Source organism: Rattus rattus, chromosome 8, assembly GCF_011064425.1.
Source record: "Rattus rattus isolate New Zealand chromosome 8, Rrattus_CSIRO_v1, whole genome shotgun sequence".
Lineage (NCBI taxonomy): Eukaryota > Metazoa > Chordata > Mammalia > Rodentia > Muridae > Rattus > Rattus rattus.
Genome location: NC_046161.1, coordinates 97,952,909 through 97,980,067, shown reverse-complemented (window position 1 = coordinate 97,980,067; position 27,159 = coordinate 97,952,909). Strand labels below are relative to the sequence as shown.

Sequence of the window (27,159 nt, the reverse complement as noted above, 5' to 3'; positions counted from 1 at the left end):
CGGCGCCGGTCCGCGTCCATGGGCCGCCGATGAGGTGAGGGCGGAGCCAGATGCAAGGCGTTCCTGTCGGGGTGTCAGCTTGGGCTCCCCTCGTCCCCTGCTCCCCTCGTCCCCTCCCGTCTGCTTCCCCCCCGCCTGAGACGCCCTTTGCACCGCGTCTGGCTCACTGCTGGCCCGGCCTGGTTCCCGGGCCTGAAAGCGACGGTGAGGCGGTCCTGACCTCTCGGCGCGGCTCCTGCCTCGGTGTAGGGTGCAGGAACGTCCCGGGTCAGTGGGACTAGAAGGGAGCGGGCGGGGCTCACCTTTCAGCAGCGCTTCCCGCGGCCGCGCGCTTCGTCGCGACTACAAACTTTAGCGTCTCTGAAGTTGCAGAGATGCACGAGGCCGTGAGGCGAGCGGGAGGCTGGAAGCCGACAGCACGAAGCGGCGCCCCACACACCCCAACCCCACGGCTTCTAGCATCCAAGTTTGCCGGCGCAGGTCCCTTTAAGGGTCCGGCCCTCCGCGGAGCGCACGTGAGCAGCCTCCGGAAGCCTGCGCGGAGCCTCGACTCCGACGCTTGCGGGCCAAGGAAGTCATCTGCCCTGCACCTCTGACGTTAGTGGAAACTGAGGCCCAAGAGAGGGCCACGCTGCCCAAGGTCAGCAGCAGGGGCTGCGTTGGCGCCAAGTGTGGTAGTTGGGCCCAGTGAAGATCATAGGCGTGACGTTGTGAAGCTGGATTTGGCCTGATTTCCCCGTGCGATCTGAGGGTGGGGTTGGCTCGTTTGTAGACAGTCCCGTTCTGTGTGCTTTCCCTGGAACGGGGTTGCTCAGGGCCTGCTTTGCACACTGCCTGTGTCCAGGGCTGGGATGACTGTTCCTTTCTGCCCCTCCAGCGCCGGAGTACTGGAGCCCTGCTGGACTGGATGCTATGAGTTGCTAAAAGTGAGCCTGGCTTTTTTAGGTGAGCCTTCCAATTACCCGTCCTTGCCTGCCTCCATTGGGTGTGGGGAAATTTGCCTTACTTCTCCTTCCTAGGCTGACCAAAGCTCTGGGAATGGGCAGAAACATATCCCTTCTTTTCTGAACAGTTTTAGAAGTGGAAGGAAGAGAAAGATTGGGAGCTAAGTTCCCTTACAACAACAGAAGTGTGTGGCAATGCTTGTCACTCCCAAGACAGGGTATGGCCTAGATATTGAGACCTTAGAGCCTTGAGATCAGCGAGGTCCAACATGGAAACCAGAGGAGAGAAAAACTGTCAGTGGACCATAGTTAGACTATTTGGGTTCCCACTGCCTGTGTTTTGGACCAGGTGGCTCAGTGTACTACCTGTGTGACCTTGGTCAAGCACCTTGACCTCCAACCACTTATTTCCTGATGTGTACCTACCTACCTTATTGGATTCTTCTGAGGATTAGCGAAGTAGCTGAGTTTCAACATTCAGACAGTGCCTAGCCTATATCAAGTATGAGTGGAAGATTTGGTATCATCATTATCAGAGAAGAATGAAACCAACGGCAGGCAGGATGAGTAGGGCAGAGAGAGCAAACAGAAAAGATAATGAAGCTTACAGGCAAGCCTACAGGATGCATGAGGACAACGGGGGTGGGAGTGGCCTGCCTCCAGAGTTGGCTTCTTTGTAAGGCCAGTTCAAAAACAGATTTTAGCACGTCTTATGCTTAGAACCGTCATATATCCATAGAGCTGAGTTTTCTGTAGGGCTAAATCAAACATTGTCTTTTCAGCTCTCAAACATTTTCCTTTTTTAAATTGGATCTTTAAGCTTAACTTTTCATGGGTATGGGTGGTTGTTTTACCTGCATCTGTGCCTGTATATCACTTGCACGCCGGAGGCCTGTGGAGACTAGTAGAGGGTGCTGCATCCCCTGGAACTAGAATTACAGACAGTTGTTGGCCACCGTGTAGGTGCTAGGAATTGAACCAAAGTCCTTTGGAAGAGCAGCCAGGGTTGCTTACTGCTAACTCGTCTCCCCAGCCCCCTGAAACACTGTGTGGGTGGAGTGCAGGTCAGAGAATAACATAAGGAAGTAGTGTGGGCTCTCTCCTCACCCCACCCCACCCCGTGTGGGCTCTGGGGTTGAACTCAGGTTGTCAGGTTTGGCAGTAGGCCCCTTTACCTGCTATCTGGAAACCCCTTAAGTAGGAATTTTAAATATCTAGCGTAAGACTGTTTCCCTAGTCATGTTTAAGTTTCTCTTTCTTTTTAACTGCTCTTCTGTGTGCTCTGATCCTGGGCTTCTCAAGTGACACCCTCTGTAAGAGTCCACCTGGAGTGTTTCACACAGGCTTCTGTGTTAATCCCAGGCTTATTCCTGTAGACTCTCTCTCTGTCTATTAGGAGTAGCTCCTACTTTCCCCTCTCTTGTGTCTCCACTTCTAACAGCCTTTTCCTCTCATTCCTTTGTTTCTATTCTTTGTGAGCTGGCGAAAGTGGGATCAAGCTTAAGTCTTGGAAGCCCAGGTTGGACTTTGTTCCGGCATCTCGTGCTGTTTTGATCTGGTCTCCTGTAGTCTTGGATAGCTACACGGTTGGAAAGAGAGGTCCCTGGAGACCAGATGGGTTCCCCCACCCCCAAACCAAACAAAACAAAAACCATGAATTTTCTTCCTGTGGCTCATTTCTCCCTGGGGTTTCATTCCTTATGGTACACTGTTAATTCGTGTTTGAACCCCACACCACACCTGTCAGGCCTCTCTCTCTCTCTCTCTCTCTCTCTCTCTCTCTCTCTCTCTCTCTCTCTCTGTAGTAGTTCATGAGGCTTGAGGGTGTTGGGCTGGCAGTGTGGCTCAACTGCAGGAAGGAAGAAGCAAAGGAGGGGGAACAGGGCCTGGAGTATGACTCAGTTTCCCCAGGTATGAACAAGGCTGCTAGTACTAGGCAGAGAGCTGTGCCAGGAGCTTCGGTGGCTGTGATTAAGAAATAAAGAGGCTTGTGGCTTCAGTCATCTTTTGTAGTTCCCTTCTAGGTCACTGTGTGTAAATACCCGTGGCCCCTCCCCCTCCTGGGTCAGAGCACTAAGGCAGAACTGGCAGGCAGGCAGGGTTAGAGCAGGCTACCAGCCTCCTCTCCCTTCTGTCTCCTTTGCAGCTGCCTTGGGGTGCTGAGAGGGAGTCCCAGAACCATGCCGGATCTCCTACTCCTGGGCCTGATTGGGGCCCTGACTCTGCTGTTGCTGCTGACGCTGCTGGCCTTTGCTGGTTATTCAGGACTGCTGACTGGGGTGACAGTGAGTGCTGGATCACCCCCAATCCGCAACATAACTCTGGCCTACAAGTTCCATGTGGGGCCCTATGGTGACACTGGACAGCTTTTCACGGAGAGCTGCAGCATCTCTCCCAAGCTCCGCTCCATCGCTGTCTACTATGACAACCCCCAGACGGTAAGGAGCCTCCATGGGCTTCTACCTCTCTGATGAACCTGGGCCAGGGCCTGTTGGGGTAGGAGGCTTTGGCTTTCTGAGTACAGGACAAGGAAATCTGAGCTGGTCCTACAGTTACCTTCTCTCAACGCTTAAAGCCCCTTCCAGATTTAACCACTGTTTGTAGGCATCTGAAGCCTTGTACTTGCCCACATCTGTGCGCCTCTGCTCATGTCTGTTCAGGGGTTTCTGATGCAGTAGGACCCTGGCGTCTGTCTGGACCTTGACTCTCTGTCTTCTGCTCTCCTTCCTTCTCCTGTCTTCATTTGAGGCCATGCTCTTAGGCCGTGCCATCCAGAATCTGCCCATTGTCTAGAGTGAAGTCCTTTCTGTCTACTTTTCATTTCTCAGCTCCTGCTAGGGCTATGAGCTCTTGAGGACCGAGAGGGCAGTTTCTGAGCATGAGGCTTGGAATCCCACCTTTCCGATCACCATGGTGCTCTCCCACCTAGTGACAGGCTTTTCTGTAGACCTCAAGCTACCTGTTGGGAGAGGGCCAAGTGAAGCTGAATGAGCCACTCAGAAAGCCCAAGGATGCCGGGGTCAGAGATTAATCCAGCATCACTGGTATCTTGTAGGCGTCTGGCTGTACTAAAACCTACAGTGAGTCAGGGCTCACCAATGTAGTTTCCTGCCGTGCTATTGGGTGGTGCTGCCCACAGCTGGCTGGGCCGGCAGTTCTGCCAAAGGCTGTTCAGCCTCCATTTTTGAGCCATGCCAAACTAAGCCCTGGGGAATTTTTATTTGGACTCTTCTGCCTGGATTTTCTTGTCTGGAAAGCTCAGGTGAACAAACCCTATACACTGTCCGCGGACAAGGTCCCACAGGGACACAGGTGAAATAAGGGCGAGCTGTTTCCCTCTCTCAGCCATGTCCTGCTCCACGCCTGCACTCTGGACATTAGACCATGAATTAGACCCGGCAGTCAGCCCCATGTAGATGATTTGCCAACAAGACCCTGGACTCAGTGTCCGTACAAGTTTGAGTTGGGGTTTTAGGAAGAGTGCCGCAAGCCTGTGGGGACAATTCAGGGAAGAGAGCCCTCAGCCCTCAGCCTTGCTTGAGGCTGGCAGTCTGGGTTCTGATTGTACCTGAGTGCTTTCTGCTGTGTGATCTTTTCTGCATTTCCATTCTCTCCTCTGCGACATCCTGAGAAAATACTTAACATGCTTCAGTAGATAGGCTGGCAAGGACTTGCACCCCAGCACGTAGCTCTCAACAGATGTTTAACAGAAAAGGGTGGTGAGACTCTCATGACAAACCTGGCAGCGGACATCTGGTCAACCTAGAAGATGAATGAAGAGTTTAAAGTGGCTACTTTGACTGTGCAGTTCCCTAACTTGGGTCCCTCCGGAAGATACCCACAAGAGCAGGCTTTACGTTGGCATCCACTTGGGGTGGCACAGAGACACTTGGGACCCTGTGTGCTCCTGAGCTAGGCATTGTCTCCTCCAGTGGCCATTGAGAAGGTCTAGGGAATCATAAACTCCCAGGATTCAAGGATTCACAGCCATCTATCCACCCACCTGGTCCACATTCTGGTACTGTAGTAGGTATAGTAGGTATGCAGCAGTGGGGTTGGGGAGAAGACGGGGGTGAAGAGAGCATGACTGAGGTACTAATCTTTTTTGCTCTAGTCAAATAGTTGAGTCCTGGCTCAGTGCTTGGCACCCGAGGCACCACGGAGGCTGAGGTATAGTTGCTGAACACGTAGGGCGCAAAACCACTTGGGATGAAGGTTTCAGGAACCCAGAGGTGCTGGAGATGAGATCCCGTTTCGTTCCTTAGAAAAGTTGAAGATCCACGTTTGTCACTTGTCTAGCTGCCTGTACTGCCAGTGGCGATCTTGGATGTAGACGTGGGGAAGGAGGATATAGGCTGACCTCTTGGGTGTCCCACCTCCAATCTTCCTGACAACAGTACAACAGGGAGTCAGACGGTCTTCTCTGTGAGTGTGGGCAGGAAGTGACGCTCTTTGGAGCTATGAGTAGAACAGTGAGTAGCTAAATGAGAGATTTGCTTTTAGATGTTGCTGAGGTGTGAAGTGACAGCTCCCTACCTAGACATTCCTAGCCCAGGCTGTGCAAAGGGGAGGAAGCTCCCGAGAGAGCCTAGGGAAGTTCCACTCTGTTCGATGTAGTAGAAGAAGCAAAACCTCCAAGGCAGGACAGTGGCATTGGCTGTAAATTCTTTCATCTCATTTGCCACATGAGCCCCGAGTCCTGGAATCTTGCATGGGGGAAAACTGTAAGTTTCTGTGAGGTGGGAGGAAGGATTCCATTCCGACCCCAAAAGCCTTAACCTAGTCGTGGGTAAAGGGTATAGGGAGGCAACGGGTCAGACAAGCCCTGATAGAGATCACAGGTGTTGTTCTCTTGCCATTGGCCAATGTTCATGGAGTACAGGCCATTTCCTCCTCATGGTAGCTGGTGGGTAGGAGGGAGCTCTCGAGGCTGCACTCCCAGGCCTGCCTCTTCCCATAGCAAATGGTTCACATACCTCGCGTTAGAGAGGAGTCCTGGCTGGGAAGTGCGTTGTGCCTCAGCTGCGGCTCTTTCTTTTTTTCTTTTTTTTTAATATTTTATGTATATAAGTTCACTGTAGCTGTCTTCAGACACACCCTCAGGGTGTTGGATCCCAGTACAGATGGTTGTGAGCCACCATGTGGTTGCTGGGAATTGAACTCAGGACCTCTGGAAGAGCAGTCAGTGCTCTTAACCACTGAGCCATCTCTCCAGACTCCCCCCCCCATCCCTATTTCTAAGTTGGGTACTAGAGAGTTGAAAACTGACTTCAGCCTCCTCCTCCTCTGTGACGGAGGAAAATGAAGAACTGGGAGGACCCTGCACGCCTCACTTCATCCTGACCGCTCTGGCCCGCGCACATCGCTCCTTGTGGCTAGGTGCTGTCACCGTTCCTGTAGGTCTGCCCCATCTGCTGCTTCCTGTCATACCTTCCACCTGTCCTCTGCTGTTTGTGACTTCTACAGCCTGCCTGTCTACCACCGTGGTGGGTGAGGCAAGAGGGTGTGGTAGCTAGTTGTATTTTCTGCTGCTCACATTTACTACCTGCCAAGCTCCATGCTTTTCCCAGGCATGGAGCGATGGAGGAACGGGTGGCATTCCGAGCTTACAGAACACTCTGCCCTCTCTTTCCATGAGTCCATTGGGAATGAAGGCCTAGAACGAGCAAGTCTGCGGGCCTGAGAGTTTTAAGAGTTCTGAATCTGTATCACCCTGCTCACTGCTCAGTGGGGTCTGGGGACTACCGTCTCTTATGGCATGTGGGTCAGATAGAGCTGGGAAAGGATAAGGAGGTAGCATTTCCCAGGACTGACCTCTTCAACAGAGCAGTGGAAGTGTGGGTTGGGCTGCTGTTTCCTGAGGGCCCAGGCTGGACCTGCTCTGATTAACCTGTGGATGTCTTCTGCCAGGTGCAGCCAGACTGTTGCTCTGTAGTAAGTTAAACGTGGGAGAGGACTGGCAAGGTGAGCTCCTCTCTGCCCAGCAGAGATGCCCTTGGGAGGTAGAGTGAGGGGAGGACTCTGGATTCACCCTCCTAGGTCTGAGTCAAGGCCCCAGCTGCTTCGCAGCATGTGACTCTATGTGAGTCACTTGGCCTCTTGGTGAGTCTGTCTCATGTATCAAACAGGGATGGAAGAATCCTTCCTATCTCAGGCCCTTTTTCGTTTTGAGGGGCTGAATATTGAACCCAGGGCCTTGTCTGTGCTAAATACGTCTTCCCCCCCATCCCAGGTTTTATTTTTGTGGCATCAGATTGATGAGGCAAAGGCCCAATGCTTGAGTCCTGGTAGGTGCACAGCAGGTTTGACAGCAGCCCTGCGTGTGAGCCTGCACCACTGAGCCTTCAGGAGCACCTGCTGCAGGGGGCCTGCGTCTGAGGAGACACAGTACAGGGAAAAGCTGTGTCTTCATAGCTGGGGCTGACTTCTTAAATTCCCAGGTGACTGTGGGTTGTATGTTGCAATTCCAGAGCTTGTCTACTTAGGTTTGAACCCTGACCCCAACACTGCCTCCTGTGTGACATTTACTGAGTAACTTGGTATCCTGGGCCTCAGGAACAAGGCCGAGAACAATACCAACTGACCACACAAAGCCATTTGGCTTTGACGAGCTTATGTGGAAAGCAGCAAATGGTGAGGCCTTGTCAGGTTCCCCGCGATCAGGAGGGTATGCTTCTGGGAGGCAGAGGAAGGTTCCTAAGGAACTAAAGATGGGAACTTCCAGAAAGCCCCAGAACCTCTTTTAGGGTTGCGATCCCAATGACCTCTTCCCTCCTTCAGTATGAGCCCTGTCCTCTGGCCTGGTTGTCAACATCGGCCCAGCCAGCTGATTGCTGTCCCACACCCTTCACACAGCAGAGAAGTTGAACACATGGCGCGTTGAGCTGTACACCAGGTCTGGGTAAGGAGGCCCGTATGCATCTGTAATGGGCAGATACAGCTCTCTGGGCTTGGACTACTAGACCGTATACCCACTCCTATTGACTGTGTAGGATTTGAGCTTGCAGTTGGCCATCTCTACTAAACCCAGTGGGCCAGCTGACATAACTTCTCTTTTATGAATCCTTAAAGAGATCAATCTTGTCCTGTTCCTACACTTCCAAGGTCTCTGTCAGGCGGTACCATTGAGAAGAACTTCTTCATTGTGACCTGATGGTTGTCAGAGACCTCTCTGGTAGGGGCAGTGGGCTAGCCTCAAGATGGACTCATACCTGAAGGATTCAGGTTCCAAGAAATTGCCCTCTTCTAGTACTGGGCTGAGGAAGCCATATACCTCAGAAGAGATGTGCTGAAGCCTGGCTCCCCCGTCTCTTCCTTGTAGTCTTGGTTTTGATGGTGTGCCCCGGGTGGACTTTCCTTTCTTCAAAGTGGTAGAGCCTCTACCACTGTCCTGTCTCCCTAGTATGGTTCTGGTGCAGTTCTGGTCCAGAACTCACAGTGGTCACAGGTACTCCAGAGAAATGTCTGACGTGAGTAGGCGAAGTACACAAATAAGACAGGTAGGCTTTTGTCTTGGACTGGATCACTGCTATTGGACCAGCTTTGCCACTTCCTGGATTGTCTTCATAGCTGTCATGTCTCCTTGCTGGTGACCTAGTTCTGCTGCTTTCCAGCTCTGGCCCTGCGTGTACTTCTCAGCAGGTGGTAGGGCTGCCGTGCTCTTACTCTACTAAGCACTGGCCAGAGTCGGGAGGCGGCCGATAGTGACCTAACTTGTGCAGTTGGGAGAGGCCGAGTCAGAGAGTTCTTGTGCTCCACATTACTCTGTCTTACACTGGAGAGGAGCACTTCCCTTTTGCCAGGTTAATTAATTGATTGATTGTGGGCGGGGTTTATGTGAGCAGCTGTGTGCATGCTGGCACCATCGATACACATCCTGAGGAATTTTCTCTGTAGGACGCTAGGCATTTTCTGTGAGGCCTGGAGTGGTAGGGGAGAAATGAGAAGACTCCATTACAGCGCAGTAGAAGACCTGCCCCCATGGCGTGTATTTGGGGTCAGAGAGGAGGGGAATATCAAAAGGCTCTGAGGAAAGGAGCTGGGCTGAGTCTTACAGCACGAACTAGAGTTTTCCATTAAGAAGACTCAAAGAAGTTGAAGAGGAACATTTTAGGCAGAGGAAGTAGCTTACGCAAAGGCAGGCAGCATGGGAAGCCGTGGCATGTTTGGCTACAAATAGCTCCCTGTGGGTGTACCTGGGGGTGTGGTGGGAGAGGAGGCTGGCAAAGCGGGCTGGGCCAGAGCCGGCTCCTGCCCCTCCCTCTGCCACGTACTCAGTGGCTGCGGCTGTGGCTGCAGGCCCATCTGGGTTCTAGCCCTGCTGGTGACTGACTGGTCCTGAGGTGAGTTCAGTGTCACACCTGGCCCGCCTGGCTTGGGAAGTTTAGTTTTGTTGTGGAAGTGAACTGAGAGTCATTGAGAGGTTCTAATTGTGGGTTCAAATGTCTTTTGGAGTCAGAAGAATGTTGAGTTAGTAGTTCCATGGGAGTTGCTGAAGTGATCTCAGGAAAGACCTTAGAGCCCAAATTAAGGCAGGCAGGGGATAAAGAGGAGAGATCAAGTGGCAAGTGTCCTAACACCCATTTTCCCCTCTAACCTATGTTAACATTTTCTTCTTTTTTTTCTACCTTCTCTCCCGCCTGTCATGCTGTACATTGAGGTCAGCAGGTACAGTCATTTGGCCTGTCAGTCCACACCTGTGGGAACTTCCTTGCCTGTAAGGCCTTTGCAATTCTTAGGGTATAAGTGGTACAGGTGCACCATCTAGAGACAAGACGTGGTACTGCAGCGTGACATGTTTGAGTGGGGGGGAGGAACTTGAGAAGGACCAGACAACAAAATCTGGAGGAAGTTTCAGGAGAGGAAAGGTGGTACAAAGTCTCATTGAACCTGAAGGATGGGATGATGATGAGGAAGGTCTGTATTCAGAGTTAGGGTAGGCAGACATTCTAGGTTGGGGGTGGGGGTGGGGGATGCTGTTGGGGCCATGCCATCAGTACAAATAACCAAAAGTAGTTACGGGGCATTTCACTAATGTCAAGCCTTTGTGAGCTTGTCATTAACATCTCTTTTAACATGAAAGGCCTATAAGGAAATATCAAGGAATTGGTGCTCTGAAAAACCAGGGGAAGGACTTGGGTGGGATCACATGACTCAGGTTTCATTCACTCCCTGGCCAGCCTTGTAGCTATGGTTATGAACGTCACATCACATCACATACATTACATTACATTACATTACATTACATTACATTACATTACATTACATTGCCTGTCACTGAAACTCCTTAAGCTCTGTTTGCCGCCATTTGTTCAAGGAAACATGGTCAGAGCCTTGGAAGTTGGCCAACCCCCTAGGGTCTGCTCAGAGTTCAGAGCCTGGAACAGGTGCTCACATCCTCTAAAACATGATTCTAAGGCAGGATAGATTGCCAGAGTAGAGGAAGCAGGCCAGGGCTAAGAAAGGCCCCAGAGATTGGCGGCAGACGTGAAAGGGGCTGAAATGGGGAGGTAGAGGCAGATGTGTGAGAATGACTTTGTGGTGCTGAGAAAGTGGGCAGGGGAGGAGGTGAGTGCAGGTAGGGACTGTCCCGTGCACATCAGAGGGCGTGGGCCCTGGATGGGAAGGATTGAATGGTGCAGAGTTGAGGTCTAGATCTGTGGTAAATATCCTGGATTTGGGAGCACCTTCCCCAGGCACCTAGTCTAAGGGCTGCACATAGATGGCAGGAAAACAGATGGCTGGAAAGACTGCCACCGTCTGCTGCCAGAAGTGAGCACTGACCTGTCATCCCTGGGTCAGTCCCAGGAAGTGTTGGAAACCCGAGATTCACTGCCTCTGGTTAATGGGAGCCGCAGGATAGAGGATCGGGGGAGAGAGAGAGATGTAGACTAGAAAGCACATTTGTTAGGGACTGGGAGACATGGTGGGGGTAGGGGTGGGGGCAGGGAGACCAAAGTTTGGAGGATAACCAGGAAAGGATTTAGGAACTGGGCAGGTTTTAGGAGCAAAGGAGCCCTTGTGATGATGACTGCCCCTATCTATGGACCTAGAGGGGATTCCTTCTTACATTTTTACCTCATGTCCTGATTTTCCACAGCAAATGCTAAATCCCTAACCTGGCCCATGTCCTGTGTGTTCTACTGTACACATTCACACATATGTGTGTTTATGGGGCAACCAAGAGACACAGCTGTTTTAGGCTTTTCTCTTTGTTCCCACCCCTCAGTTGTGCTGCCTTGCTTACTCTGATCTCTCTGTTAATAAAGCTTGCTCCTCTGGGAGGTAGGAGGGAAATAAGCTAATTGGGCTGTGCCACATCCAGATCCTATAGGATCAGCTGTCTGCAGTCCTGCTGGGGCTCTGAGGCTGGGACCCACAGAAGGTAACGTAAGGAGGGCGCTCAGCAGTGCTGCCGGTAATGGGCCGTGTGGAGGGTGATAGCTCAGATGTCTCTTTGTTCTTTCCTCCCCAAGGCTCCCTGCGGGTAGAGACCAAGTCTTGTCTTGCCTTGTCTTTCTTGCTTGCTTCCTTCTTTCCTTTTCTTTCCTTTCCTTTTTTTCCTTTCCTTTTCTTTTCTCTTTTCTCCTTTCTTTTCTTTTCTTTGACCATGACTCTTGAGTTACATGTGCAGCTTAGTTTGTTGGTTGAATGAATGAGAGTCCCACAACAGGATGCATACACACGAGCCATAGTCGATTTTATAGGGAAATGCCAGCTTCATCCTGGTATCTAGAGCTCTGTAGCTTATCAGAGCAGGTGGTTTGTCCGGGCCTGAATTAGCCCAGAAGCAGAGCACCTTAGGTCTGAAGGCCTCTGTCCTCTGTATGGCGCTGACCCCGTGCCCTTCTTCCACAGGTGCCTCCCGAGAAGTGCCGCTGTGCAGTGGGCAGCATCCTGAGTGAGGGGGAGGAGTCGCCCTCACCTGAGCTCATCCACCTCTACCAGAAGTTTGGCTTCAAGATTTTCTCCTTTCCAGCACCTAGCCACGTGGTCACGACTACCTTCCCTTACACCACCCCCATATCCATCTGGCTGGCCGCCCGCCGAGTCCATCCTGCTTTGGATGTCTACATCAAGGTGAGACGTAGGTATGACACGTGGGGGGGATACTCAGGTCCCCCTTGGATGGGAACTGAGAGGAATACACGTGGTTTGGAGAGAGCAGCTTTCTAAGGCCCTCATGAATCAGGCACCCAGGTTTTAGGCTACATGGCAGAGACTTTTGTCATCTTTTTCAGATGCTTAAGATCTTGGGGTTAGACCATCTCCAAGGGCTTGTTCAGAACCCTGGTGTGGTCAGGTTGACTCTGTCTCTGTCTTCCCTGCCCCTATCCTCCTTGAGGCCTGAAGAGCTCTCAGTGGCCATGTGTCAGCCTGGCTTTGATGCTACTGCCTTTGACAGTGTGCCCCCTCCCCACCCCCAGGACTTGAACAGTAGTGTCAGGGAGTGATGCTGGCAACACAACCTGTCTGTAGGAGAAGGGGAGTCAACCGGGGGGTCTGTCTCTGTGTCTACAAAAGTCTTGAAAACTTATCTGTATCACTTCTTTGGATGTCTGACAGACTTGAGAGCTAAGGAAAGGGTTGCATGGACAGGGTCCTAGATCCAATCCAGCAACAAAAACCGAACAAAACAAACAGAAAACCGAAGCAGTCAGTCAGTATTCAGTTGAAGCCATCAGTTCAAGATGGGCTGCCCAGTTCCCGAGCGTGGGCTACGGGGCCGTGAATGTGCTGAGGAAGAGTCAGGATCTGAGGGGGAAAGACCCACAGGTTAGGCTGCCACCTCTCAGCAGTTGACACTCCTCCTTCCCTCAGACACATTGGGTTGCCAGAATTACTTTGTCTAGGTCATAAGTCACTGAGTCAGTGACTTTAGCAACGCAGAACTAGCACAGAGGTTAGCCCTGTATTTTGTGGTAAAACTGTCAGACTAAAGCCGGGCTGGCTGTTAGAGGAGAGATAGTGTGAGGGTGTCACAGAGGCTGTGTCCTCTCTTAAGGTAGTTGAAAGCATAGTGCTGCTTCCCACTGAACTGAGAGAATCTAAAAGAGGCCCCTGGTTTGGGGCAAAGCTGAGTCTGAGCCAACAGTGGAGCTGCTTGGTGACTGCACTGCCGTGGGCACGGCTGAGCAGCAGTGGTAGCCGTCGTGGTGGCAGGTCAGAGGCTGGGGAAGAGAAGGGGGCACTGCCGGAGAGGGTGTGCTTCCAGGTTAGATCGGAGGTGGGAAAGTAGGCTGGTATGGTGGCAGGAAGTGAGACACAGATGTTCTAGGCCCGCTCTGCAGGGGACCCCAGGGGGTCATTGCAGTCGAGGGAGAGCTGATGTAGTTTTTTCCATCTTGGTTTGGCTGTGCCATCTTCAGTCTTGATGGCTAATCTGGAGGAGCATCCTCAGGGAGATCCTTCCTGGGTTCCAGACTCAGAACAGGGCGTGTGGCATGGGGTACGGTGGCAAGCGTCTCAGCCACCAAAGCTTTCTCCTGGCTTCGGGGGTTTATTTTTAGACACCTTTGTCCAAATTTCCCGGCCCCTGACTGCTTCACAAGTTGGCTGGTTTTGACGTCACCTCTTTGATGAAAACCCTTTCTCCCTCCTCCCCTCCTGTGGGAGCCTGGTAGCTGTGCTCCGGGCTCTGTTTTACTGAGGTGGGGGCAGGGATAAAAAGCCAGAGGTTCAGGGCAGTTCGAGGGTCATCCCTGTCCTGTGTTTAGCCTGGCTTCGGTTTCTGGAGAACTAAAATGAAGGGAGATGAAGAGGAGGAGGCTGGTTGACCTTAACCTGTGACCTACAGGAGGCCCTGCGCCTCCCAGCACAAGAGATGGAGCAGAGAGTAAGGCTGCCTCCCACCCCTGCCTCTTCCCACTGCCCTGTGGTCAGAGAAAGGCTACTAATGAGACTCCAGCACTTAGACTCTCCCAGCCCAGCTGACTGCTGTTGACGTTGTGTACACACACACACACACACACACACACACACACACACACACACACACACACCTCTTTCTCTCTCCCTCCCTCCCACCATCCCTCTCTCTGTCTCTGGACTTGGGATTGCTGTAAATGTTCTTCAGATGAAGTGACAGCAGCCATCAGTACTCTTTCCTGGGAAATAAGGAAGGCTTATCTGATCATGCTGCCAAGATAGGGGAGGACTGACCCAGCAGTCTCACCTGCTGCCTCAGAAGCCGGGATGGGACATCGGAGATCTCATGGACCTGTGGGTCACTGCAAGGAACCCAGAGAGAAGTTCCCCTGGTTTCTGGAAGGGATGGCTGTAACTGTTCTTTGTGGTATGCGTGACAGCCTCTGGCTCTCTGGCCAGCCTTCCTCAGCTTGACAACCTAGCAGGCTGAGCTGTAGAAGCTAGAATTTCTATCTTCAAAAATACCACTAGAAACTGCTCCAGACTGAGCCCTCTGGGACAGTCTACGTAAGGGCTCCCTGAGTGCCAAGTGGCCATCTGTGTATATAAAGGATGTCCCAGCTTGGCTAGGCTATTTCATTGAAGTACAAGGAGGTAGTCTCTGGGACAAAGTCCTGGGCAGGAGACAGCTTCATGCAGCTACAGGAGGAAACTGAACTTCCTTAAAATCACAAGACTACAGAAGAGATGTGGTCTAGATATGAGCCTAGAGCAATGGCTGTACCCCAAATTCGCCTCAGGGCAGAACTAGTCTTTTTGTGTCCACGGAAGGCTTTGGGCACTTGTAGCGACCAGGACTAAAGGGTGGGAGTAGGAGTCCTGTGTGTGGGATCGTATGTATGTGGAAGGTCCTAGCATGGGCCATGGCCTGCATCTTAAGCAGTTGGTTGGATCATTGAGAAGATTAGACTGATCCAGTCAAACCGTCTGACTGCCCTGCCCCATGCTATTCCCCCTTCAGCGGGGTCCAGAATCTATTCCATAAACCCCCTTCTCTAGTAAAAGTTCCCAGGGGAAGGCTTTATTTTTAAATATTACATAAGCGTCTTCTCCCAAGTTTAGGGAAACAGAGTGTTGCTCACACAATGGCTGGTAGTAGGCAGGCCCAGAAGCCAGATGTGCTCATTTCACTATAGTATTAGAAAGAGAAACTATAGGAAGAGTTGCCAAAAAGGGTGGTATCCTTGCAAGAGGGGACCATGGAGGATGAGTCCTGGGACAGCTGGATTGACTGAGGTAGCTCTGACAGGGCCTTAGAGTGGGAAGGAATCCAGTACTTCTCACACTGCTCCGGGGTGGGAGCTAAGCGCTGTGCCGAGGTGCCCTGTGGCGGGCAGCTTGGACCCTCCTATTTCAACTGTAATAGCAATGCCTAAGGGTTCTTTAACTCAGCTGATATCTTAGCCTTTGTTCAGAAGACGGTTTCTGAGCCTTGCCTGGTTTGCAAACTTCTGTACTAGTTAGATGAACTCCTGGGAAGATCCCCGCCCCCAACCCCTGCCAGAGGCAGTTATTCTGGATCCTGAAGATGCTGTGTAGCTGCAGTGTAGACAGAACAAAGGGACGCCATTTGTTTCTGGAGAAGCATTACTCTGATTGGAGACTGGAACTAAACAGAGGCCTTAGGGGCTTCAGGTTGGGGGTGCTGTCTGGAGCGGAGGCAACAACTTCTGAGTGGTGGGTGATTGTTTGACCAGCTAGGCTCTCAGGAGCAGGGGCACAGCGAGGTGTCTGTGGACACGAGTCAGCTTGATAAACTAGATGAAGCTTATAGCAGCCTGTTCAGAACCCCGGTTCTGCCTACTAGGCTCCGAACCCCATGCTTGTGTCCTCTTAGCCTGCCCCATCGTCTCTGAGGTAGTTAGTGACTGGGGCTGGGTCCAGAACACTAGTGGAGATCTCTTAGGCCCTGGCTGTGGGAATCCAGATGAGGGAGCCCCCTGGGAAATTTGAGGTCTGGTCATCTCTCTCCTTTCAAGGTGGTAACCTTGGCCCAGCTAACATAACGAGGTTCCAAGCCTTGTTTTAATAAGTAGCTAGGCTACAGGAAGGCCCAGCGTGGAGCATGTGCTTAGCATACGTAGGCCATTTCCTTCCCTCGCACCAAAAATCAAAGGGTAAGGTGGAGGCCTTCTTGACATCCTAGCTTAGTCTCTTACTCAGGATTATGTGCTGAACCGCCCTTTGGATGGCACTGTTCCGAGCACGGGGATCAGTTAGAAGACACTCATGGAGGTCTTAATGAAAGCAAGTATGTCCAAAGAGACGGCAGAGGCCTAGAGAAGAGGAGGTGACCGAAGGTCAGGGGATGGAGTATTGGCTGCACCCGGGCATGAGTGGAAGCGGAGCCAAGAGGCAGCAGACTTGAGAATTTGGGCTATACTTGGAATGGTGCGTGGTGGGCCTGACATGACAGTAACACGTGCCAGCTTGACACTCGGTCTCCAGCACTGATTGTTACTGTTGGAGCCTGAGGGTGCTGGTCTGCCCATTTTCCCAGCAGGCACTCATTAATGGTGGCCTTGCAGCTGCTCCAGGCAGGAAGCAGCTGCTCCAGGCACCTTATTGGGCTTGGTGTCGCCACCCTCAGTGAGACTGAGGCTGCCACATTCCTGGGCTCCTCTCACTGGTTCTCTAGAGCCAGGTCACCTGGAAGAGCTACAAGCTGCTACCTGGCCTGCTCCAGCATGGAGAGGAGGGTTACTCTTGGAAGCCCAGGACATAGGGTTAGATGACAAGCCTCTAGAGTCTTTCATTCCCATCATCGAGAGCTTAGTCATGTCTGGGGGGGAGGAAGGAGTGGGGAGAGATAGGCCTGCAGAGAGACATGGTAAGGATAGACGTTGTTGTTTAGGTGAAAGACAGCTCCAGAAGAGACATTAGAATCCACTTGAGGCTAGAGTGCCCGGGAGAACCACCAGAGTTTATGCCCAAAAGGTCAGGTTGGGTCCTACAAATGCCAGGGAGCCACAGATGTTATCTGAGTATCTACCATCATGCCAAGGGTATGTCCTCTGATTGACAGTGTCCAGGCTGGGATTCAGAGCAGGACACTTGGGTGCTGGCAGATGAGAAGGAGTAACTGAATAGTGAGTAAGAAAAGCAGAACTTAGCTGGGAACAGTAGTAACTGTTTACTCTTAGTAGTAACTGTTTACTCTTAGTAGTAACTGTTACTCCCAAGCCAAAAACTAAAAGAAGACCTTCCCACATGGGAAGGCTTTACGCCTGGCATCCCTCAGGGAACTGTTTGTGGAGACTGAGGCATACAGAGACCATGGCGCACTAGACCTCTCCCTCTTCAGGCTCTCTGAGTCTACCCTTTCTTTTCCCCTTCCCTGGGACTGGAAGCACAAAGCCAGCCTTTGCTGGGTTGGGATGGGAGTCAGCACTATGGAAATAGCAGCCTGGACACTGTAGCATGGCCATCCTGTAGGACCTGGGGGCTGAGGCTGCCTGGGTGGTACTGCTCATCTGGACCACCACCAGTTCAGAGAGAACACCTTTCCTAGGCAGATGGGACTTACCAAGGAAAAAGTCTGTTACTCTGGTCTAGGGAGGAGACAGGATTCAGAGAAGGGACCTTTTCATAGGACAGAATGAGTGTGCCTTCGATGGCACCCTCAGCTAAGAAGCCACATATCTAGTAAGGCAGGTAGGAAGGGCATCTCTGAGAGATGGAGAGGGCTCAGAGTGCCAGATGGAACTGGGAAATTCAGGGCTACCTTTTCTTCCCTTCTCTCTTATCTTCTCTACCCCCCTTACCCACTCCTCCTTCACCCTGGTTTCCTGACTCTGACTCCAGGATACTTGGCTTCATGACCCCATGTTCACTAAGCAGCCAAGCAGGACTCAAGGTCCTTGACTGCATAAACACTGCATATGCAGAACGCGCTGAGTCTTGGAGAAACGGTGGACTCTACATAAGCTCTGGTTGGAGGGTTGACATTAGGAGCATCCAATCTGGAAGGTGGCGCCATGGTCTCCGGTGGCTGACCCACCAAGAGCTCTGGCCGAATGCCCGTGGGCTACTCACCTCCAGACTCCCTAGCCTCTGCTCCCTTTCCACAGGGCCCAGAAACTCCAGCACAGAGCTGAACTAGGCTTTCGTATTGACCGTCTGTGCCCTGGTGAAAGGAAAGGCTGGATATGGCCGCAAGTCCAAGGAATCGTAATTTCTCTTCCTCAGTCACTAGCACATCCTGATACCCGACTGTATGGAGCACCCCCTCCATGAGCCTCCTAGGAAGCCTGGGTCTGGGTGGCACCAGGGAGAGGAGCAGAAGTGTAAATTGTGTGGCAAGCTGCCGGCTCTGAGGTGAAAATGAAAAGTCTTCAGGCAACAGCGGCAGAGGCACAGCAGCCTGGGGTGCCAGGCACAGCACCCCACCTCCCCACCTCACTCCTTCACACCTCCCCCCTCTGCAGTCTTCCCCAGACTCCTGCTCAGGCCTGGCCCTGCCTGTCTAGCTTCTCTGTCATCCTCCACCATTCAGATGGGCGGGCCCCGAGAGAAACCTAATTCTAAGGCTTGTTGCTCCTGTTGTATTTTTCCAGTTTGTTGACCTCTGTTACTGATGTTTATGGCAGGCCTATCCGGCGTCCATTCTTTTGTGGTTTTCCACATGTGCAGTGCCTTTAAATAACAGGGTTTTGTTTTTCCTAGTTCTCCCTTCTCTTGAAATTATTTACTCTTCTTTTATTTTATAATTGGAGACACCGAGGCCCAGAAGGAACCCACTCATTTGTCAGTAGCTTAAGCTAAGATTCTGGATACCTGTATGGGGCTTTCTTGGCTACTCTGTCTCCCTTCTCTCCCCTTCCTGTCTTTTTTGCCTGTACTCTTCAAGGCTTTGGACAGGAGCAGGGTAGAGTGAAGAGGGGCAGGGAGGGAAGGAAGGAGGTACTCTTCTAGCCCTTCAGTAGGCTCTCCCTGCTGGTCTTGGGTTCCCCGGGACATGACAGAAACTGCAATGGAGTCTGGTGGAGAGGAGATGGGGAACCATGGAGAAGGAAGTCAACGGAAGCTCCGGGGCAGAATAATAACAATGTGCTGTGTTGTAGCTGCAACCTCCTGCGGTGCCTCCCCCAAGCACTGTGCACACGCAGGGTAGACCGGCTGCCTGAGGGACCTCTGGGGTCTGCACCCCCAGTTGTGAGGACTGCTGTGTGCAGGCGGGAGCCTATCGGTGTCTATGTAATTAAAAATGAGCATGCATCACTTCCCCCAGCGAGGAGAAGCTCCCACCTCGGGTGGGGAGTAACAGCTGCTGGCTGGCTGTGTGACTGCTTGGTTGTCCAGCTTGGCACAGAGGGGTAAGACTGGTCAGCAAAGGGTGAGCAAAGAGACCCAGTGAAGCAAGAGGTAAGAAGGATGTATCAGGCAGGACTTATCCTTCATGGGCCTGGAGATGTGTGTATGGGTAAGAGATGTGTGACCTAGTCCTTGCCCGGCACCCATGACTTCCCCACCTGAGGCATTTGCCACGGAGCCCTAAGCGGATCCAGCCCTTGAGCAGCCCACAGGTGGGGTCCTCCTTCAGTTTCTAGCCTGGCTGCTTCCGTCCCTTGCCCTTCCATACCTCTGACTAAAGCCAACAACACACAGGCCAATGCTCTGAGAGCAAAACAAAATAAAGATTGTTCAGGTCCTCCCTCTTACCTCCCTACCCCTGGATTCAGAAAGATCTACCTGTGGCTCCCGACAGAACATCACCATCATACCAGCCCTGGATGGTGCGGGCAGATACTTAACCCTGCCCCAGAGGACTTATCCTGAGATGAAGAGTAAGACGCCAAGGTGGCCGAGGTGACTCTCAAGACGGTTGCCTTGTGTAATGGATAAGCTGCTCTGTCGTTTGTCGCCCAGCACTTTGGATAGGTGGTCTGTGTTAGTGGAGGGCGAGTGGTAGGAGGGGATGCCCTGATGACTGATGTCTCCCTTTCTTCTTTCCAATTCGGGAAGGCCTGGGTTGGAGAGCAGGCCTGGAGGTGCGTCTAAAGGACTGGTACTCCACTGGCTGACTTCTCCCGTTAGGTGGAGGGCTGTGGAGGTCTGCACCTCTTCCCCCTTGGAGAGGATCTGATGGTGTCTGTGTATGTGAGTAAGCTGCTCCGGGGAAGTTTGTCAGATAACAGCCGCATGGCCAAGGAAGATTATTGCCCCTGCCCACCTACTCTTGGCTTCTTCGGCTGAGGTACTTCAGGGCTGATTGGGATTTCAGGCTCCATTTTCCAGCCATACCAGGCTGTTGTGGCATTGAGCTGGTGTCCTTGGCCATTGGCAGTCTGTTCTCCAAGGGCTCCCTGGGGCTAGCCGAGGGAGAGGCAGCTGGCCTCACCTTCCTCCAATGGTTTTCCAATATTTCCTGGCTCATCGACATGCTGTTTGGGCAGTAACTCCTGCTGTGGAGTGAGGACCCAGGAGCCAGCCCATGGCTACCCCTTCTTTCCCTGGAGGCTGCACCTGGCTGGAAAGGGAAAGGCTTATTCTCTCTGCCTGATGACTCGGGGAGGGGGCATATGCTGGTTCTGCCCCAGTGCTCTCTATCTCTAGTTCCCATTAGACTCTCTCCTGCTTGGTAGAGAGAGCAGAAAGGGGAGAGTGGTCTCCTGGGAAGGACTGCAGGGACAGCTGTAAGCCCCTTCTCTGCCCAAGGGCTAATGTAGAAGTTTTACCCCTTTGCCTTCTTATTGCCCCTTCTCTTCCGCTCCTGAGTCTGAATTTTGACAGGATCCAGAATGTGTTATAATGATTTGGAGTTGAGCAGGCAATGGGATTTTAATTAGCTTCATGCTTCCCTCCAGTAGGGAGGGCCAGGTCTGAAGCAGGCCTGGGCAGTTAGTGCTCTGCTCCCTGTGTAGGAGGCTGCGAAGAGGTAGGGGTGGGCAGAGAACTGAAGCTGGGCCACAGTTTGCTCTCCATCCTCTGTCTCCCCCTTCCCTCTGTTCTCCCGATGGCTTTGAGATGAAGGCGATGGCAAGGATGGAGGATGCAGTTTCCATGGTAACAGGCTGTCCACAGCCAGGCAACTTCAGAGCTGGGCTCTCCGGAGGAGGCAGATGCGCAGAGCAGCCACAGAGCTGCCTGCCAATGAGGGGGCTGGCAGAACAGGTGGCACGGGGTGGCTGCCTGGTGCTGCCCACCCTGATGCCCAGCCCAGAAGAGAGGGTAGAAAGAGCACTTCCCCTCTTCCTTATTACTGTCAGGCTCTTCCCAAAGGAACGGTTGGAGGTACCATGAGTTTGGTAAGGGTCAGGGCTGGGGTATGAGCCTCATCATCTCTGGAATCTGGATGGTCACAGAGAGATGGCCATTGGTCATTCTGATGCTGCCACTTGGACATTTTAAATGCTCAGAGTCTGGTGATGTTGGTGAATGACGTGCTCTGACTGTATTTGGGGACCCCTTCATTCTTTTTAACTGCTAAGGAAGGAACTGGATCTTCTGGGTGTCCCCGTGGCTTTGGCAGCCTGGCCCAGATTGTTGAATGGAGCTTAGGTTTGGCAGATACCTGTCCTCAGGTGCCAGCTTTGGAAGGGTCCCAGAGCCTGGTAGCTCATACTTTTTTACAGGGTGATCTGTCCCCTGACAGTACATTGTCCTCAGGCTCCTCCCGAGAACTGGGCCTCTAGTAAGCACGTCCAGAAACAAAGGCAGCCATCAAAAACAACACAAAAAGCTAAAAGGTATATATAGAGAGAGGACATGAGCCTGGCTGTGGAGGAGGCCTGGAGAGCAACCAGAGATCGGCATGAAAGATTGGAGTCAAAACTAGTAAAAATAATGACTCCATTTCACTGACCTTAGAAGCAGCAGGGCAAGGGTGTGGTCCTCTGGGTTTGGATACTCAGGAGAAAAGGCTTTGCCTGGATTACTTGTGGAGATTGAATCTGAGCCGTTGCTGACCTAGGGTGGGCCACCTACGTCGATCTGGCCTCCTGGATGTACTCTCTCTCTAGCTGGCACTGAGGGTCCTAGCTGCGTCCCCTGTTCAGACTTCTTATCCCTTCATTTTCCTTCCATGGGCTCTTTTTAATTGGAGGAGGTTCCTCAACTCTTGGGTTGGCCAGGCAGGCAGACAAGTGGAGTCCTGGAGTGGCATCTCGAACCAGGTGATAAGTCTCTCATTACTGCTAAGTGGAAGGCTCACTTTAGAGCTCACGGTGAGAGCTTGGCAGGTGCTATAAATAACCATGTTGCGAAGGTTAGCGGGTGAGCAGTGACAGGGCAGGGGCTGCCATCACAAGAGAGGGAGGGCAGAATCTACATCAAGAGACACTGGCTCCCTGTTCGGGTTGTTCCTGCCTGCCTGAGGGTAGCTCTGGCATGCGTCTGCTGCTTTGATGCACCTGGGGGTAAGAAATATTGGTCCGTGTCCAAGTAAAAGGGAGTAGAGTGCCTGTCAGAACTTGGGGACCTAGAAGCTGGTACATTAGCCCATTAGGTAATATTCAGTGTCACCTCATGCCCTACCTTCCCTCCAGCTCAGATTATGCTTCTTCCTCTGGGAGAAACCCTGGGCTCAGGTGTAAAGAAGTACAGAAGCCATATTTGATAGTTTGAAAATTTGACAGAGACCTAGCCATAGGAATGGGGCAAAAGCAGTTTGTGGTAATATATACATAGACAGGGTCTGGAGGCCTCAGCTTCAGGAGTACTGACCTCACCAGATATCTATGTGTCATTGTCAAGGGGAGAGACAAGATCAGGCCATAAAGTTCTAGGATAAAAAGTCAGACCTTGGCTTAAGTGTCTAAGGCCATAGTTCATAGGGTTCTTGCCCAGTGCTCTGTGAAACTAGCTATCCCCACACAGGATTAACAGGGCCAGACTCCTGGGATGTTTCAGCATCTGACTTAGCACACTGATCTGAGGATTCTTCGTCATTAGACCTCTGCTCCTGGAATATAGGGTCTTGCCTTTGGAAGGTTCCTTATGTATCTCCCTCAGTAGGGGGTTGAAACTTAGAAGAGATTGGATTGGAAGGCACAGGACCCTACCTGGGTCCTGAAAGGAGGACCCAGCTAGGACCCTCAGTGCCATCTAGAGAGAGGGTGTATCTAAGAGGCCAGATGGAAGTGGATGGAGCCTAGGTCAGCAGCCGCTTAGATTCAGTCTTCACAGGTAATCCAGGCCAAGCCTCTCCTCCTGCGTATCCATGCACCCAAACGCAGAGGACCGCACCCTAGCCCGGGAGCTTCTGAGGTCAGTGAAATAGAGCTGACCTTCCAGGACTAGGCAGTAGGCACTTCCCCGGGCTCCCATGGGACAGGTTGGTCAGGACCCCACAGTGCTTATATTCATTTTGCAACACCAATAGGAGCGGAAGCTGTGTGCTCACCCTCGGCTGGAGATCTACCAGCAAGACCAGATCCACTTCATGTGCCCCCTGGCACGGCAAGGAGACTTCTATGTGCCAGAGGTGAAGGAGACAGAGCGGAAATGCTGGGAGCTTGTGGAGGCCACTGACACCCAGACGGATGGCACAGGTACCGAAGGTGGAAGAAGTAGGGGGGCTATAGCTGCTGGAATCCCTCCCTCTTCTGCACATCTAAGGACACAGTTAAGGAGGCTCCTCTGCCAAGGCTGGCACTGTAGGTAGACTCTACTTGGCAAAGGAAGGAAGGTGACCTTACACCAGGATCCACATGCAGAATTGCCTGTTCCCAGACATGTACGTCCACACAGATGCGGATTCACACCTGTTCTCCAGGTAACACCGCCCTGTCTGAACTCCCTCCAGATGTTAACAGGAATACTTACCATCCTAGGCTCTTGGGTGGAAGGCATCTGAGCAGGGCTTGTCAGGAATTGAGACTGTCTGAGGATAAGAGAGGAAGCAAGGTGTCCTCCTGCCTCCGGTACAGGGTTCTTTCTAGAGCCCTTGCCATGAAAGCCAGCCCACACTGGTAGCCAGGATGCCCCAGGTTCAGGCCTACAAGCCACTTGCCATGATCTTGTGACACCCATGGGCAAGGAACCCTGTGGGTAACATGCTAGGTAATCCTAGGGGCCCCAGCTTTTGACTATTCTGTTATGTGACTCAGAAAGTCTGGGTTGATACAGGGCTGTGGGAAAAAGAACTATCCTCCTTTTACTTCTCTGGGAGTCTTTCTGCCCATCCAGTCTTCAACAGCCAAGGTCACTCTAGAGAGACATGTGTTGGCAGGGGCTGATGCGGGCAGGGTACTGGGAGGCAGTCTCTTCTCCCTTGGGGCTTGTGTCCAACATAGTTAACTTCATCCGCCACTTAATTACCTCCATGGGATACTGCTCCCTTCTGCTTCGTAGTGCCCGGCAGATACTCTTCGTGCCCCTACTGTGGACACTGGACATGGCACAAGGTCAGCAAGCCCAGGCAGCCCCCAGAGTCAAAAGGAGGCGTTCCTTGACCTTCCTGCAACCTTCTTCTGCTTCCTGCCTTCTTGGCCCACCCACCCAGTTCCCTTTCCTCCCAAACACTGCCTGCCAGGAGTGTTAAAGGACGGCTTGGCACTCACTACATACAGCTGGCTGCAGCCACAGCTCCCACACCCCTCAGGTCCTTGGTCTGTCCTCCCCCTAAGCCTGCCCGCCTACTCCCTACTGTGGGTGCTGTGAGATCTGCCCCCTTCTGACAGAGGCTGTCCTGACTCTCAGGGCAGCCACTCTCCAGGTGCATGCCACTTACACAGTAATGCATGGTGGGTGCCTGACCACCCAAGGCTTGGCCTGTCCCTCCTTGCCTCCCTGCTGGGACTCTGACTTGGACTGGGAGGTGAAAGGGGTGATTAGCTGCCTTGTGCCTGTTATTACATTGATGTATTATTTAGCTCCACAGAAGCAATGAATATTTGATCTCCTTGCATTGGCTGTTGGCAGAGGAAGAGAGAGGAACTGGGTAAAGGTGGTAGCTTCACATCCCCTGCCCAGCAGCCCTGGGGACTTAGGTGCTCCTTCGCCTTTCCTGGGGTCCTCTTTCTAGGGACATAGACTTGACAAAGGGACTTTCTTCTGTAGGGCTGTAGGGCTGCCATTCCTCTGCCTTGAAGAGCTCCTTTGTGAGTAGAGTCCATCTGTTCATCTGATGTTCTGAGCCTGGTGAAGGGAAGCTCTATCCTCTGATCACTCTTAGACTCTTAGCCCAGGAGCACGAAGGGAAGACTCTGTATTCAAGCATCTTGGGTGAGCCATTAGGTGGGTGGGTAGATAGAATTTGACAGTAATGGGGTCAGAGAAAAACTACCCCCACCTGTCAGACCTGCAGCCCTTGGTGAATGAGTGAGGACCTAGAGTCCTGCTCCACGGTCAGTGAGATTGCCCATAACTCACTGCTCTTCTGGTGTGCTTCTTCTGTGGGAGCCATTCCAGAGGCCACGGCAAAAGGAGAGCACAGGGCCAGCAGTCCTATTCTTCCAGGGCTCGTCTCACCTCTGCTAACAGGGCCTAGACGTAAAATAGATTAGCAGAGCAGACCTGACCCTCGGATTGCTTCACCCTTAAGCACGCTACCCCCAGCTAAGGCTCCAGGGGCAGCTCTAGGCCAGTGCAGATACCAAGCAGTTCCCAAATTGCTTCTGGCTCAGGACCTTATTACCATGGAGGCAGGAGCTGAGAAAGCCAGCCCACCCTCACCGTCCATGGTATTTAGCAGACTGGACAGCTGTCCCTCTTTACTTGCACTTGAGATGATATGTTAGCCTCTTCAGATCTAGAGCCCTGCACATAGTAGGTCCAAGCTCTTTGTTCTTTCTCACCACCTGCATTCAGTGCCCCTGATTTGTAGAGATGGCCAAGGGATAAGTGCTGGGCAGAAGGCAGATTAAAGAGAGCCTGCGGTTGGAGTGGGCACTTGGTGGGTTGACCCAGGCACATGAAGAGAAATCCTTAACATGCGTCATCCTAGCTCTCTCCTTTTGTCTGGTTGAGAGTCTTAGGATTTCTTCATCCTCTTGCTTCACCTTCTCCTTTACATGGAGATACAGTGTTGATTAGGGGCAGGAGCCAGCTGATGTCCTGACTATCACAGCTCCTTGGGGAGGCCTTTGTGGGGACACGGACTGGAGAATAGCCCTCTTGGTCCTTTCTTCAGCCCTCCTGCCTCTTGGGCAATGTTCTGTAGCTGTCCCTGGACAAACCACTCTCAAGCCTGAAAATGAATGGTATTTGGGTCTCCTTTGTGCTACCTCAGCTCCTCACCCTGGGGCTGAGTGGCCCTTAATGGATGTGGGGGTAGGGGTCAGTGGCTTTGTGAAAATGCAAGGAGCTCGAACTAATCTAGGGTAAGAGAGAAGTGCACAGCCAGCTGCTCCTCTCTCCTACCCTGCAAACTCCCTCCGCTCTCTCAGTGCAGCCCCAGTCAGGGCAGAGGGCAGAGGGCAGCTGGAATGGGCCTCCTGAGTCAGGGTGGCTATATTATTCATGAGTAGACCATGCATGCTCAGTACTGAGCTGGTGGCCCTGAAGGAAGGGATGGTTAAGAATATGTGATAGTTGGCTAACCAGTGCTCCCTTGTCCTGGCCACAGGAGCTGATACAAGTGACACGAGTTCCGTAAGCCTGGAGGTTCGCCCTGGCAGCCGGGAGACTTCAGCCACCCCGTTTTCTCCTGGGGCAGGCAACCATGGCTGGGACGATGGCGACAACCGCAGCGAGCACAGCTACAGCGAATCGGGTGCCAGCGGCTCATCCTTTGAGGAGCTGGACATGGAGGGCGAGGGGCCCCTGGGGGAACCCCGACTGAACCCTGAAGCCAAGCTTCTGGCGGCTCCTCGGGAGCTCAGCACCCCGGAGAGGGGTGAGGAGTAATGATAAGCCCTCAACCCTCCGGTGGTGCATTTGCTAAGGAACTGAGCAAACTCTCCAGCCCTCTTTTTCCTTAACCTGCCTAGCTTGGGCTGGGAGCGCAGGAGCCTGAGTCCTCCTGCTCCAAGCCTAAACCTCCTTCCTCACTGCCCTTTTGGCTCCCAGGGCCAAAGGAGCCAGAGACTGTTATCTGCACCAGCCTCCTGGGCTGCCGACCTTGCAGACTCTTATTGGAGCTTCCAGAACCCAGAATAAAGTGAATTACTTTCTTGTTTCACCTGGATTTGAGTTGTCATCTGTTCTATCTTGGGGAGTCTTTTTGGATAGGCTGGGAACGGGCAGGACACCCCACATCCAAAAAGAACATGACTGAGTTCTCGGGTCAGAGGGATATTGGAGGCCCTTCATTCCCTGTCCTGTCACCCCAGTGGACAGTCACCCCTGCATTGGAGCAGCCCCAGGGGATTTTCTTGCTGCTGGATAGCAGAGCAAAGAGTGCCCT

The 27,159-nt window shown here is 52.5% G+C and overlaps 1 protein-coding gene across 2 annotated transcripts; it reads left to right on the top strand.

Moving 5' to 3' along the window:
* Positions 1-99: 99 nt before the first annotated feature.
* On the top strand, positions 100-26,940 carry Tex264 (testis expressed 264, ER-phagy receptor). Of its 2 annotated transcripts, none has more exons than XM_032910490.1 (6): positions 100-204; positions 878-942; positions 3,089-3,382; positions 11,802-12,023; positions 23,194-23,362; positions 26,380-26,940. In XM_032910490.1, exons 3-6 carry the CDS (start codon positions 3,125-3,127, stop codon positions 26,658-26,660), a joined length of 930 nt encoding a protein of 309 aa, XP_032766381.1. In that variant the 5' UTR covers positions 100-204; positions 878-942; positions 3,089-3,124; the 3' UTR covers positions 26,661-26,940. The 2 variants fall into 2 exon arrangements, with proteins under 2 accessions (XP_032766381.1, XP_032766382.1); XM_032910491.1 differs by lacking the exon at positions 100-204 and adding an exon at positions 510-640.
* Positions 26,941-27,159: the final 219 nt, after the last annotated feature.

Coding starts and splice junctions, on each gene's coding strand:
- Tex264 (XM_032910490.1), top strand. CDS start 3,125: ATGCCGGATCTCCTACTCCTGGGCCTGATTGGGGCCCTGACTCTGCTG. Junction 3,383..11,801: donor ACTATGACAACCCCCAGACG/GTAAGGAGCCTC, acceptor CTTCTTCCACAG/GTGCCTCCCGAGAAGTGCCG. Junction 12,024..23,193: donor CTTTGGATGTCTACATCAAG/GTGAGACGTAGG, acceptor CAACACCAATAG/GAGCGGAAGCTGTGTGCTCA.